The sequence below is a fragment of the Balaenoptera acutorostrata genome, chromosome 19 (assembly GCF_949987535.1).
Source record: "Balaenoptera acutorostrata chromosome 19, mBalAcu1.1, whole genome shotgun sequence".
NCBI classification, from domain to species: domain Eukaryota; kingdom Metazoa; phylum Chordata; class Mammalia; order Artiodactyla; family Balaenopteridae; genus Balaenoptera; species Balaenoptera acutorostrata.
In genome coordinates, this window is record NC_080082.1 from 63,927,240 (window position 1) to 63,941,382 (window position 14,143).

At 50.0% G+C, this 14,143-nt stretch overlaps 1 protein-coding gene across 1 annotated transcript; it reads right to left on the bottom strand.

Moving 5' to 3' along the window:
- Positions 1-430: 430 nt before the first annotated feature.
- ZNF784 (zinc finger protein 784) lies at positions 431-4,833 on the bottom strand. Its single transcript, XM_007181341.2, has 2 exons — positions 4,711-4,833; positions 431-3,468 (listed from the first exon to the last, which is right to left on the bottom strand). The coding sequence occupies exons 1-2, from the start codon at positions 4,786-4,788 to the stop codon at positions 2,578-2,580; spliced, it is 969 nt and encodes a 322-aa protein (XP_007181403.2). The 5' UTR covers positions 4,789-4,833; the 3' UTR covers positions 431-2,577.
- Positions 4,834-14,143: the final 9,310 nt, after the last annotated feature.

The following is a 14,143-nucleotide window of genomic DNA, read 5'->3' on the forward strand; positions in this document are numbered from 1 at the left end:
CACAGCCCTCATTTTGGTTCTTGGAACAGTGAAATATATGACCTGCAAGGTTCATTTAGTTATCCTACTTGTCGGAAGAGGATGCTGAGGTCGTAGAGAAGAAAGAGGCTCCAAAGATACCTAAGAAGTTCGTGGTAGCACTGGGACTACAGTCCGGGCTCCCTCAGTACTGAAACCTGAAGACAAAGCCAGTTCAGGGCGCACTGCCTGGTGAGTCCGGTTTGACCCACGAGAGGGCGGCAGTGTGGCCACCATGCTCGAAGGCTGGAGATCCAGCAGGCGACAGACCTCGTACCAGGGCTCAAAAGTCACATGGATGTGGAAGACCACAATATAAAGGACATGGATGTTTCACCGGGGGCTGAGAGCATGGAAGAGTCACTTCATCAGGCTAGGGGGCTAACCAAGCTTCCTGGAGGAGAGACGCCTGAAGGACGACAGAGCCACAGGAGCTTGCCAGGTAAAGTGGGCAAAGAATTCCAGGTGGAGGGTTTTGTGTGTCTAACTCAACCCAGCTGTTCCAGAGAATTTCAAATAGATTGGTATGGTCTGAGAGGCTGGCGGTAGGAGGCTGGATCCTGAAGGGCCATGAATTCCAAATAGCGGAGCTTGGGTGATCTTGTAGGCCCGGGGCTGGAAGCTGGCAGCTGCTGGATATAAGACACTGACACATTTGGTTTAGCCCATACATTAAAAAAAAAAAAAAAAAAAAAAAAGGCTTAGTTGCCAACATTTGAAAATCAAGAGATTTTACATAATACGAACTAATGCAACTTCTGAAAAATTTGGAAGATCTAGCAATGCAGTGTGCATCCTGCCGGGGCCAAGTAGCCGTTGCTCTCTTTGGACGTGGCATATATTCTCCAGTTTGCTGCCATTTCCCTAGCACTGTCAAATCCCAACGCTGAGCCCAAGTGTCAGTGGTCCTATCTCACCTCGCTGGTCCTGGGGTTTCCCCTCAAACCCGGCCACTTTCCTCACTTAGTTACATTGCCACCACAGTTCCTGTAGGCACTCACATTTGGAATCCCTTCTCACGGCCACAAGGAGCTGTGGGTTGGTGACAAGGTTGGGATCTGAGTTTGGGAAGGATGGATCCACGTGGCCACAGTATGGAGAATGAAGAGGGCAGGGCGTGGACGTGTGAGACCACTGTTGGCTTGGTCTACAAGAGCAGTGATGATGAAAAGAAGCGTTCGGATTCCAAAGATACTTGGCTCAACAGCGGGAAATTGACAGGGAGTCAGATAAATGGATGAAGGATGAAAAAGACTCAAGGAACCTGCCAAGGCTTCTGGCTTGTGTGGTGATGCCAGTGATGGGAAACGTGGGCATTTCCTTGGTAAAAACTGAATTCTGTTCCCCTTATGAGTTGTCTGTGGGACAGCTCATGGGGGTGTTGGGTGAACAGGAAGGGGTGCAAATCCAGGGCTCTCCCTTCTTTAGTATCCTGACACAGGAGTCCCTTCGTTTTGCCAAACTTCCCTGACCCCCAATCCCATAGCTGAACCACGTAGCTTCTCTGAATAGCCAGACGCTGTCCACCCCATTCTAAAGATGAGGAAACAGAGGTTTGGAGAGAGTTGCAACTCACTGCTGAGGCCAGGACCACGGTGTGGCCCTTCTACCCCCAGCCCTGGAACACAAGACCAACATAGAGAAAACCCTTCATAAAGTCCTTTAATGGGAATAGAACTGGAAGCTTCCCACCTCCAGCTCCTCCTTTGCCCAACCCCCCAGTGACCCAACTCCTGTTCCCCACCCGCCAGACGCCAGCCAGGCCACCACACTGCCACCCACCAACCATTCCTTGGCATAGCTTGGGACCAGGCTGTAAGCCGTTTGCTTCAAATTGGGAGTGAAGGTAGTTAGAGAAACTTGAGGCTACTTTGTAGACCTGGGGGACCATGGGCTCTGAGCCTGAAGCTTTAGGAGGGGGATGTTAGGTGACTGTTCGTAGTCTGGGTTTTCAGTTGCCTTGGAAGAGGAGTCTGGGTGGCTTAGGGAGGGACCACATGGGAGCAGGGCTAGCAGCTCCTGCAGTCAAAATTCTTACGGCCAGGCTTCCAACCTTGTGACTTGAGCGCTCTTGGCTATGACTTGGGGACCCTCTGGCTTTGAGGTGATGGGGTCCCAGTCTCTTTATGGAGGACCCGGTGGGCATCTTCTGCCTGAGGATGGGTAGGCATCCCATGGTCAGTGCAATCCAGTGAGGTAGGCAAAAGGTTCCATCCTAATCCCCCCTCTGCAGTGCTCAGCTCTGCTGCCGCAAGCTGTGTCTTGCGCAAGGACAACCCGTCAGGGGGGCAAATGGGGCAATGAAATCGAGCCCGTGTTCCTTGCATTTCGCTGGGCATCCACAGGGCTGCCTCTGTGCCTTCCTCTGAATCTCGTGCAGGTGCTGTGTGGTTTGTGAGCGTCCTGAGTCCGCTTCTCCCTCTGCTTGCCCACACTGGCCGCTTGTTGCCATCTCCGTGGGCTCTTATGTCACCTCTCCCCTTCCTTCCCTGCCTCCGTTTCCCACCCACCCCTCCCCTGCAACCTTCTGCCTACCTCCCACGTTCCTGTTCTCCCAGACTACTGGTCGATCTCCACCTTCACTTTGGTGGTCTCCCCACGTCCCTCTTCCAGAGTGTTTCCTGCCCCACACCCACTCCCTGACCCCTCGGCCCCCGATGCCAGCTGGCTTCCAGAGTCTCCCAACCCCGGTCCCGGCCCGTGGAAGTGGGTGCGCTGATGCTTTCGGAAGTTGGAGGAGTTGTTGAAAGTGCGATCGCAGAGGGCGCAGCGGAAGGGGCGCTCGCCAGTGTGGATGCGGGCGTGGCCGCTGAGCACCGAGGACTGGGTGAAGCCCTTGCCGCACACGCTGCAGTGGTAGGGCCGCTCGCCCGTGTGCACCCGCTCGTGGTCTCGCATGTCTGAGGAGCGGCGGAACGGCTTGGCGCAGAACCTGCAGGCGAAAGGCTTCCCCACCGCCGCGCCTGCGGCCGCCGCTGCCATCACCACCTCCGACCTCTCCTGGGGCACCCCGGGCCGCTGTTCTTGAGCCGCCGCCGCCTCCGGAGGCCTTTGAGAGGTCCCCGGCTCCACCCCATGTCGGTGCTGGTGCCGAAGCAGAGGTGCCAGGGCCTTGAAGGCCCGGGGGCAGAGCGGGCAGCGGTAGGGCCGCTCCCCCGTGTGCAGGCTGTAGTGGGCACGGAGGCTGGCGGGGCCTGGACAGCTGTGGCCACACACATGACACCGGCTTGGGTCCCCACCCTGCCCACCACCCTCAGCCCCCGCCAGGTGGCCGTGTTCGTGGAACAGCAGCTCGGAGACCAGCCGGAAGACAGCTGGGCACAAGGCACAGTGGAGAGAACCTGGCTCCGGGGGCTCAGGTACCAGCGTGGTGTCCGTCACCTTCACCACCTGGATCTCGATGAGGTCACTCGGGGGAGTGGCCGGGCGGCTGTCGTCAGGCACCAGGACCTGGGTGAAGGGGGGGGGAAAGAAACAAGGAGCCTGTGGACTCTGCCTCACGGCCTCCCCAACACGCCTTATTAAACACACTTATTAAACACACTAAAACACACTCTGTAACATACTGAGCCCCTTAATTTCTAGATTCGGCTCTCCTTCCTCTGAGATTCTGCCTTATGACCACCAAGACTTCCCCTCCTGTCCAAAATATATCACAAATCCAGCCATTTCTCTCCTCCACCCCACTTACAATTAAGCCAATCGTTTCTTGCCAAGTCCCCTGACCCTCTGAATGACTCTGTTCCTACGCCTGCTCCCTTATAACCCACCTCCCCAAAGCAGCCCGAATGACCTTTTGAAAACGGAAATCAGACGGCAGTCATTTTCCCACTCAAAACCCTCCCATGACTCCAACTGCTCTTAAAATCCAAAAGCGCCATCTACTATCCATCATGATCTGGCTCCTGCTTCTCTCTCTGACCCTAGTATAAATATAAGCCGGCACACAGCTTACTTTTCTCGTCTAAATTTAGCTCCCCTACCCCCCAACTCTTATCAGCTCACTCTTTTTTATAGAACGTAACACAGTAAGTCTCATCTATTGTCTCTCTTCCCTACCCGACTGCAAGCTGCAAAAGAATACAGTTTATGTGTCTCATTCACCTCACCATCTGTCTAGCCCAAGTAGGAGCTGAGTAAATGTCTGTTGAATGAACGGTTGTCCTCAGATACTCTCCCATCCTGAATGGGGTTCCAAAGTCACCTGGAGCAGTCATTTCTCCCCCCAGATCCTCCCCTGGGCATCAGGACGCATCACTCAGACCCTTGCAGAATCATCCGCCCACCCCAACGTGCATGCCCCAACCATAACCCCACAAAGACCCTTTGTCTTTCAGGGTCACCTTCCCAACCTTACACCTTAGAATTTCTGAGGCCCCGCCCTCTGAAGGCTCCGCCCCCTAATTAGACAAACTTCATCCCTGGGACTCCTCTCTCTGAACCTATCACCAGCTCAGATGTTCCGCCCAACCCCCTCCTCAGGCTCCACCCCCACACAGGCCCCGCCCCTCCACCTTCATAGGCTCCGTGCTAAGCCCCACCCCTCGCCCAACCCGAGAAGCACTGCCCCCAGGGCCGGAGCCCTAAATACCTTCCCCGCCCAGCCCTAAGCCCCGCCCTGGCCCCGCCCCCCCCGCCCTGCGCCCTCCTCCCGCCTCGAGCCCCGCGCCCAGGCCCTTTCCTCGCCCGCACCAGGTCCGGAGGCTCCGGGGATCTCGGCTCCGGGGCCGCTGACCTCGGACTCGGGGACTCCGGGCGCGCAGCGGCCATCTTGTGCCCAGGCCCCGCCCCCGAGTCCAGTGGTCGCTCCGGGAGGGGGCGTGGCCTGGGCTGGCGTCAGCGCCTCGGCGCAGGCGCACTGGAGGACCGGCCGGGGTTTCCCGGGAGCCGGGTCTCCCCCTCCTCGGGGAGAAAGTGATGAATTTCTTCCTAATAACCTGTCAGTTCCCGCAGGAGACAGCCTGCGTGGGGCACTGGGTGGTTGCGAACTAATTCGAATTTCTCTTTTTAACCTGTATGAGTAAGCTCTGGCAGTCAGTTGACACTGACCAGAGTTGAATAACCTTTGTTCTGTTTTCATGTTACACGTTTTTGTGGTCACCTCCTCTGCATGGCTCGTGATAACCTAGTGAGACAAAGTTTATGAATGTAAGGTTTTTAAAGTCCGTTTGCAGAAAGATATTCAGCAAACAGCAACACTGGTGGTACTGGGATTTATTTGGAGAAGTCCTTAGGTGGTGTGACGTTTGGGAAACGCTTTTTTTTTTCAGCCACGCGCAATGGCATGCGGCATCTTAGTTCCCTGACCAGGGATGAACTCGTGCCCCCTGCAGTGGAAGTGCGGAGCCTTAACTACTGGACCGCCAGGGAAGTCCCGGGAAATGCTCTTTGGGAGGAAAGAGCCCAAAGACTGGTGGTTTTCGGCAGCACCAAGGACAGGGCTGAGATCTTAGCCCTACAACTGTTAATTTCATGGCCTGGCTGCGTGACCTTGGAGAGGTCAACACACTTCTCTGGACTGTGCCTGCATTTTCTCATGTACAAAACTGTAGAGGGTTGTAAAACCTAATAAGAAAGAGATATGCAAGATCTTTGGAACAACCTTAAGTTGTTTTCTTGGAAGGGCAGGGTAGGAGATGCTAAACATGAAGGTCATTCCTAAATTCTCTGTTTCTCCTCCTTATGGGAACGTGATAAGATTGCATTTTCCTTTGCAGTTAGACGTGGCCATGTGATTCCCTTTGCCCAATGAACTATAAGTGAAACCAATGTGTGTCAACTTCAGCACAAGATGAGAGCCAGCAAGCGGTTCACCACTTTCCATCCAGGCTGTTCTGTGCGTGGGAATCTGTTGGGTGAAGTGAAGTTTCCATCAGCCTGAATTCCAGAGTATGTACCTACAGTGACCAGAACCTGATTCTCATCTTCCTTGGATATATAGCATTTAAAATTATCATTTGTTTGATTAAAGCCACTGAGCTTTGGGGTTGTTTGTTACTGCAGCAGAACCTATTGCATCTTGACTGATAAACCTAGGGAGTCTTTTTTCTTCTTCTTTTTCTTTTTTCTTTTGGCTGCATTGGGTCTTTGTTGCTGCAGGTGGGCTTTCTCTAGTTGCATCCAGCGTGGGCTACTCTTCGTTGATGTGCGCAGGCTTCTCATTGTGGTGGCTTCTCTTGTTGTGGAGCACAGGCTCTAGGCGCGAGGGCTCCGTAGTTGTGGTGCGTGAGCTCAGTATTTGTAGCGCATGGGCTTAGTTGCTCAGCGGCATGTGGGATCTTGCCGGACCAGGGATTGAACATGTGTCCCCTGCATTGGCAGGTGGATTCTTAACCACTGTGCCACCAGGGAAGTCCTAGGGAGTCTTTTCTTAATTTTATTTTGAACCATTTCTGTATACAAAAATTATTTGGAATCATATAAATGGCTCCCTATCCTCACTAATAAACTTAGAAGACTATACAACTTTACAGACGCAGTCTAAGCCCTCTGTGTACCCTCCATCCATTTTCCTCCCTCCCTCCCCTAAGGTTATTAGATTTTGCATTTTCTGTTTATCATTCCCACACATGTCTTCCTATTTTGCTACATATCTGATACAATGTGATGCCATAGTACATTTTTTCATTCTCCTGTTGAAGGACATTGGGTTGGTTCCAATTTTTTTCCTTTTTATTGAAGTATAGTTGATTTACAATATTGTGCTAGTTTCAGGTGTACAGCAAAGTGATTCTGATATATATATATATGCATATATACATATATATTGTTTTTTGGATAGAAATATTCCTTTAAACATTTTTTCCATTATAATTTATTACAAGATATTGAATATAGTACCCTGTGCTATACAGTAGGTCCTTGTTGGTTATCTTTTTTTTTTTTTTTTTTTTCGCTGCAGAAAGCTTTCCTGTTTCCCTTTGGCCCAAGGCTTGGAGAGGGCTCCAGGGTGGTTAACAAGCTGCCCAGCGGCTGCAGAGAGAGGCTTCAGGGAGGAGCCCTGACCCCAGAGGGGCTCCTCACAGCCCGCTGGGCTCCGGGGGCTCCTAGTGGTGCTTGAGGCGGAGCCTTTGGGAGAGACGCTCGCCCAGCGCAGCCTGGGGGCCGGGCAGCCTGCGGAGGTTGGGCAGGTGGTCGCCCATCTCCTGGATGAGTTTCACCTGCTCTTCCAGGAAGTCCAGAGGTGGGGTCTGCGCGGGGAGAAGCCCGGGCCTGCGGAGCCGCAGGGCCTGGTGCGGGTTCTTCTCCGTCCGCCGGGCGGCTTCCGTGGCGTCCTGGGCTTCACCCACGGCTGCTGGGACGGCTTCGGCACGTCCTGGAAGCGGGCGCGGCCACTGCGCTGCTTCTGCCTTTCCCGGTGAGCTCGGGCCCTCCGGCTTCTCCTCGGCCAGTTCGCGGAACGCTGTCTCACGCCCTCGCGAGCCGCTGCGTCGGGTGGAAAGAGAAGCGCAGAGACGGGTAGGTGTGGGAGAGCGGCAGATGCTTGGTACCAGGCGGGTGACGGCGGCCTCCACCCGGCGGAGTAATGGTGACGAATGTGGGAGCTCATGCTTGGTCGGCAGTACGGAGCTAAGCTCAGAAAATGGTGTGGGCTGGTCCCGGAGGCCGAGGAGAGCTGGGTGGGTGATTCCAAGGTTGTGACTGGAGAGGAGCTTGGAGGGTGGTCAGAGTCTGGAGGAAGGGGCGCCCCTGGGTCTGTTCCGTCCAAGCGCCGTGGAAGCGAGAGACACATGCGTGGCAGCGCCCAGCGCACTGCTTGGTTCCAGTTCTCATTCTGCTTTTCATAGAACCTGTGTGACCTTGGAGAATCCCGTTCCCTTTCCCGAGACGCTGAAAATGCAAAATGTGTTCCTTCCTTCCAATGTTTATTGAGCAGTTACTATATCCAGACATGAGATTCATTGGTGAAGGTGACCGATTCTTGCCCTGGACTCATGGAGCTCTGATGATGACAGCAGACGATACACATATTTAGACAATAAATAATTTGGGTCTAGTTTCGTTCAGTTGTACAGAAGGAGAAAAACAGTGAGGCACAGTGACAGGTGGAAGCCCAGCAGCCTTGTGATGGGAGCGTGGGGACCTTCTGGCGAAGGAGAGACCCGGGCTGATAGAGGTTAGCGCAGGAGTGGTGAGGGACCGGCACCCTGGGCCGGGAAGAGGGGGAGCTATTCCGAGCCCTGGAGTTCAGGGGGTGCTGGGCCCTGCTCACACAGCGTCTAGTGCACCCTGCAAGCGTGCCTGGGTTTTATCCTTAAGACAAGAGGGTAACTTTCAGGAAAGGAAGGTATGAACACACAGCCGTGCTGAGATGGTCGCCACTCCGCAGGGACTGGACTGTAGCAGGGCTGTGACGGTGATAAATAGTGATGCAGCTCCCGCACCAGTGTGACCACTAGGTGAGGAGTGGATCAGCACCTCCGTGGTTTATGAGGTTTCCTCATGTAACCCTTCCACAACTCCTACAACAGAATACCTTCGCAGTTGAGTGGGATGAATCAGGAAGACTTCTAGGTGGTTTGGAAAGGGGTCTCTGGTTTTCATAATCGGCTCAAAGATGACCCCTTGAGGAGACACAAGTGTGGTGATAACGCAGGTGTGTGTGTCTGGGGAGGGGCGGTGGTTAAGTGGGCTGAGCTTGCTTTGAGGTAGGAGTTAGCTTTGCTGGTCCTGAGAGGTCAGCTCCTTCTGCATCAGCCTCAGGGAGTGTCAGCTGGAGATGCTTGGAATTTACTTGAAGGCAGGTGGAGGCCCCAGAAGAATTATTTTCAGGGGAGGGTCCTGCAGTAGATCAGGTTGGGGCCATGAGAATCGAATTCCTCAGCTGGGAGTGAGGCCCTGGGATGGAAGAGCCGGGAAGGAGGTGCTGGGTTGCACTAGCCAGTCCTCCTGAGTCTGCCGCCGAGCTTGACTGTGGTGCTGGACCGGGGTCCTGGATTTGCGGGGCTCGGGGCCGGGGCTGTGGGATGGGTTCATTGTATGTGAGGTGGAAGCGGGTGAAGCACTGAGGGCTCCTCCACCGTCTGCCTTGCTTGTCTAGCGGAGCCGGTGGGGCTGTCACAGAACGGATGACGCCAGGGGAGAAGGAGGCTCGGGGAGATGCTTCTAATCCTGTCCACTGACACACAGAGAAACCACCACCTCCCCCCTGCACTGGGAATGCGGTTTTGTTTCTCCCAAACCCTTCCTCTCTCTGACTTCCTTGTTTCTATCCACAGCAGCACCTCTGGTCATGCCTCTGCATCCAGACCTCTGAGTCGTTTCCGCTCCTCCCCACCTCTTGTCCCCCAGACAGTAAGCCTCATCTGATGCTGTGGACGGTGTCTCTGTGCTTTGGGTAAAACCCCATTTGGAGACAATAAACAGTTTGTTGTTGTTGTTGTTTATCCGTTTATCAGTGATGGACTTTTGGATTGTTGTCACTTTGTGTCTACTTTGAATAATTCTGTGAACACACTTGCGTAGAAGTTTCTTTGCATACCTTTTTTGCAATTATTTTTCTTTTCTTGTTTTCATCGTGGTAAGAGCACTTAACATGAGATATACACTCCTTACCCATTTCCCTGCACAGTATGATATTGTAAGTGATAGGCGCATAGTGGTACAGCAGATCTTCAGAATTTATTAACCTTGAATAATTGAAACTCCACCTAGAAGTAGAATTTCTGGTTTGACTTTTTAAGGAACTTCCAGTTGCTTTCCACAGTGGCAGAACCATTTCACATTCCATCAGCAATGTATGTTGGTTCAGATTTCTCCACATCCTCAACACCACTTGATTTTTTTTCAAATTTTGGCCAATCTAGATGGTATCGAGTGGTATCTCATTGTGGTTTTGTTTTCATTTTCCTAATGACTAATGAATTGAACATCTTTTCATGTGCTAGCTGTCTATTTGGATCTCTTCTTTGTGTAGAAACGTCTATGCACGCCTTTGACAATTTTTTTAAAATATGGTCATTTCTTGTTGTCGAGTTAAAGGTATCTTTACAGATCAGGAGACTGTCCTCTGATTAGATAGATGATGTGCAAATATTTCTTCAAATTTTGTAGGTTGTCTTTTACACTCTTGATAGTGGTTTTTGATGCACACACTTTAAATTTTGATGAAATTCTCTTCATCTATTTTTTTCTTTTGTTCGGGTCCATTCAGTGTCATATCAAAGGAACTATTGTCAAGTTCGAAATTAAGATGATTTGCTTCATGTTTTTCTCTAAGGGATTTATAATTTTAACTCTTCAACTGATCCATTTTGAGCTAAGTTTTGTATATGGTGTGTGTAAGGGTCCAGCTTCATTCTTCTGCATGTGGATATCCAGCTTTCCCAAGTCCATTTGTTGAAGAGACTGTTCCTTCCCCATTGAATAGTCGTGGCACCCTTGTGAGAAATCAGCTGATCCTATATATGGGTTTATATGTTGGCCTTCACCTTTATTCCAAGCATCGATATATCTGTTCTCATGCCAGCACCACAGTTTTGATGACTGGAACTTTGTAGTAAGTGTTGAAATCAGGAAGTGTGTGGTGTCCAAACTTGTTCTTGTTTTTCAAGATTTCTTAGCTATTGTGGGTCTTTTGCAGTTACCTTGAGTTCAGAGAAATGGCTTTTTTCCTGCAGAAATAGACTTTGGGATTCTGATAGGGGTTGCCTTGAGAGTATTGTCATCTTTACAACATTAATCTTCCAAGCCGTGGTCCTGGGATGTCTTGCCATTAATTTAGGTCTTTTCAAATTTTCCTCATCAGATTAAAAACAACTACAGTGTATAACTATTGCGCCTCCTTTGATAAATTCATTCCTATCTATATTTTTCTTTCGGATGCTGTTATTTTTCACCTCAGTTGCTGTGTTGAAATCACCAGCCCCAGATCCTGTGACTGTGACTTTCTGGAAATGGTCTTTGCCGAGTCATCAAGTGAAGAGAAGATCGTACTGAGATGGGGGGTGGGGGCTTCTCACCCAGTGATTTTGGCATTCTGATCTGATGAAGAGAAGAGGCACATGGAGAGGAATGCCAGGTGACGACAGAGATACGCAAGGAGATGTCAGCCCTGTGGAGCTGGGGGAGAGCGTGGAGTTGTACTGCCACAAACGAGGAGGCACCTTGGCCAGCAGTCACTAGGAAGAGGCAGGAAGGATTCTCCCCCAGAACCTTCAAAGGAACACCCTCATTGTGGAGTTCTCGTCCAGCATTGAAAGACAACACGTGTCTGTTGTTTTAGTCTCCTCATATTGTGGAAATGTTACGACAGGCCTAGGAAACTAATACAAGGAGGAAACACGTAGTATTTGCAAGATGGGGCTCTGCTGTCAGCAGGCTGGGCTCATGTCTGGCTCTTCTCCCCTCTGTAACTCGGAGCCTGCGGCCTGGTCTCTGAACTTACCTTTCTCAAGTGGACACATGGATGATAGTAGTAATGTCTTCCTGAGGCTTATGAGGGGAGCAAATCATCCATTGCCTTTAAAACTCCACACAACTGCATGTCCCCTTGGTATGTGAAGGATGGAACATTGCTATGGGGACACTTCTGTGGGGACACGTGAGACTCAGCAGCAGGGTGACCCAGTGCTGGTCCCTACCGTCCCTTTAGGGGACCTGGTATGGATGGGGTCCCTGGGGGGACACAGGCCCATGTCCAGCCTGAGGACAGGAGCGGAGAGTGGGGGAGTGGGCTATGGACGCCCCTGCCCTGGCCGCGTCCCCTCCAGTGATACTTTCCCTTGGGGGCACTTGCAGTGCCCTCGGTCACTGTACGCCTGCAGCCGTCCTCTGCGGGGATGTCAGGGTGCCTGTTTCTGCTGGAGCTCAGAGCGTCCCTCTTCGCCCAGGCCTGGATGGTCACATGCTCAGGGCTGCATTGCATGTCGTCTGGAGTTGGGCCAAGTGTTCAGAGGCCCAGCTTCTCACCTGGGCAGCAGCTGGTCATGTTGTGTGGAAAACACAAGGCTAGTGTGTAAAGTGTTTGCTGTGACTGATCAACGGCCATTTTGTTATAAATTCGGTCCCTAGTGTAGGGTGTGGCTTTCCCCACCCTGCTTCATCCCCACCTCACTAAATTGTATGCAAATAACGACAGGTCACAGAGCAAAGTGCACCACTTACCAATAATGAGGAGTAGACGTGAGTCGCTACGGGAGAGCCAAGAAGGACGTGGCCCGTGTTCTAGCCCCTGCGCTTTCCACCTGACAGCACGGCCCACCGCACCTGGTGCGTAACGACCGCAGGGATCACATGGGAGTTTTCCTTCCTCTCTTTATAAGACTAAAGTTTTGCCTCCCTAAATAATACATGTTGTCTCCCTTCTAATTAAAGTACAGTTGATTTACAATGTCGTGTTAGGCGTACAGCAAAGTGATTCAGCTATACATATATATATATATTCTTTTTCAGATGCTTTCCATTATAGGTTACTACAAAATATTAATATAGTTCCCTGTGCTATACAGTAGGTCCTTGTTGTTTATTTTATATATAGTAGTGTGTATATGTTAACTCCAAGCTCCTAATTTATCCCTCCCCCTTCTTCCACTTTGTGGAAGTTTGTTTTCTGTGTCTGTCAGTCTCTTTCTGTTTTGTGAATAAGTTCATTTGTATCGTATTTTAGCTTCCACATGTAAGTGATATCATAAGATATTTGTCTGTCTCTTAGTATGATAATCTCTAGGTCCGACCATGTTGCTGCAAATGGTATTATTTCATTTTTTATGGGTAATACTCCATTGTATATGTACACCACAGCTTCTTTATCCATTCCTCTGTCACTGGACATTTAGGCTGCTTCCATGTCTTGGCCATTGTGAATACTGCTGCTCTGAACATTGAGGTGCATGTATCTTTTTTCATAAGAGTTTTCTCCAGATATATACCCTGGAGTGGGGTTGCAGGGTCATATGGTAGCTCTATTTTTAGTTTTTAAAAGAATCTCCATGCTGTTCTCCATAGTGGCTGCACCAATTTACATTCCCACCAGCAGTGTAGGCGGGTTCCCTTCTCTCCACACCCTCTCCAGCATGTATTAATCGTAGACCCTTTGGTGGCCGTTCTGAATGGAGCGAGCTGGTGCCTCACTGTGGTTTTGATTTGTATTTCTCTAACGTTAGTGACGTTGAGCATCTTTTCGTGTGCCTGGTGGCCATCTGTATGTCTTCTTTGGAGAAATGTCTATTTAGGTTTTCTGTCCATTTTTTGACTGGGTAGTTTTTTTGTTTTTGTGTTTTGTTTTTGATATTGAGCTCCATGAGCTGTTTTTTATATTTTGGAAATGAGTCCCTTGTTGATTCCATCGTTTGCAGATATTTTCTCTCAGTTGTAGGTTGTCTTTTCATTTTGTTTATAGTTTCCTTTGCTGTGCAAAAGCTTTTAAGTTTAATTAGACCCCATTTGTTTATTTCTGTTTTTATTTCCATTACTCTAGGAGACGGATCCAAAAAAAAAATATTGCTGCAATTTATGTCAAAGAGTATTCTGCCTATGTTTTCCTCTAGGAGTTTTATCGTATCCAGTCTTACATTTAGGTGTTTAATCAATTTTGAGTTTATCTTTGTATATGGTGTTAGAGAATGTTCTATTTCATTCTTTTATATGGAGCTGTCCGGTTTGCCCAGCACAACTTATTGAAGAGACTGTCTTTTCTCCATTGAATATTCTTGCCTCCTTTGTTGGAGATTAATGGACCATAGGTGTGTGGGTTTATTTCTGGGCTCTCTGTTCTGTTCCATTGATCCATATGTCTGTTTTTGTGGCAGTATCATTCTGTTTTGATTACTGTAGCTTTGTAGTATAGTCTGAAGTCTGGGAGGGTTATGCCCCCAGCTTTTGTTTTTTTCCCTCAGGATTGCTTTGGCCATTCTGGGTCTTTTGTGGTTCCATATAAATTTTTAGGATTTTTTATTCTATTTCTGTGAAAAATGTCATGGGTAGTTTGACATGGGATCACATTAAATCTGTAGGCTGCTTTGGGTAGTATGGCCATTTTAACTATATTAATTCTTCCAATCCAAGAGCATGGGATATCTTTCCATTTCTTTGTATCATCTTCAATTTCCTTTATCAGTGTTTCATAGTTCTCAGTGTATAAGTTTTTCACCTCCTTCATCAGGTTTACTCCTAGGTAGTTTATTTT

Excerpts from the sequence above, each read along its gene's own strand:
- ZNF784 (XM_007181341.2), bottom strand. The coding sequence starts at position 4,788 with ATGGCCGCTGCGCGCCCGGAGTCCCCGAGTCCGAGGTCAGCGGCCCCG. Across the intron at positions 3,469-4,710 it reads CCCCGGAGCCTCCGGACCTG|GTCCTGGTGCCTGACGACAG; the intron begins GTGCGGGCGAGG and ends CCCTTCACCCAG.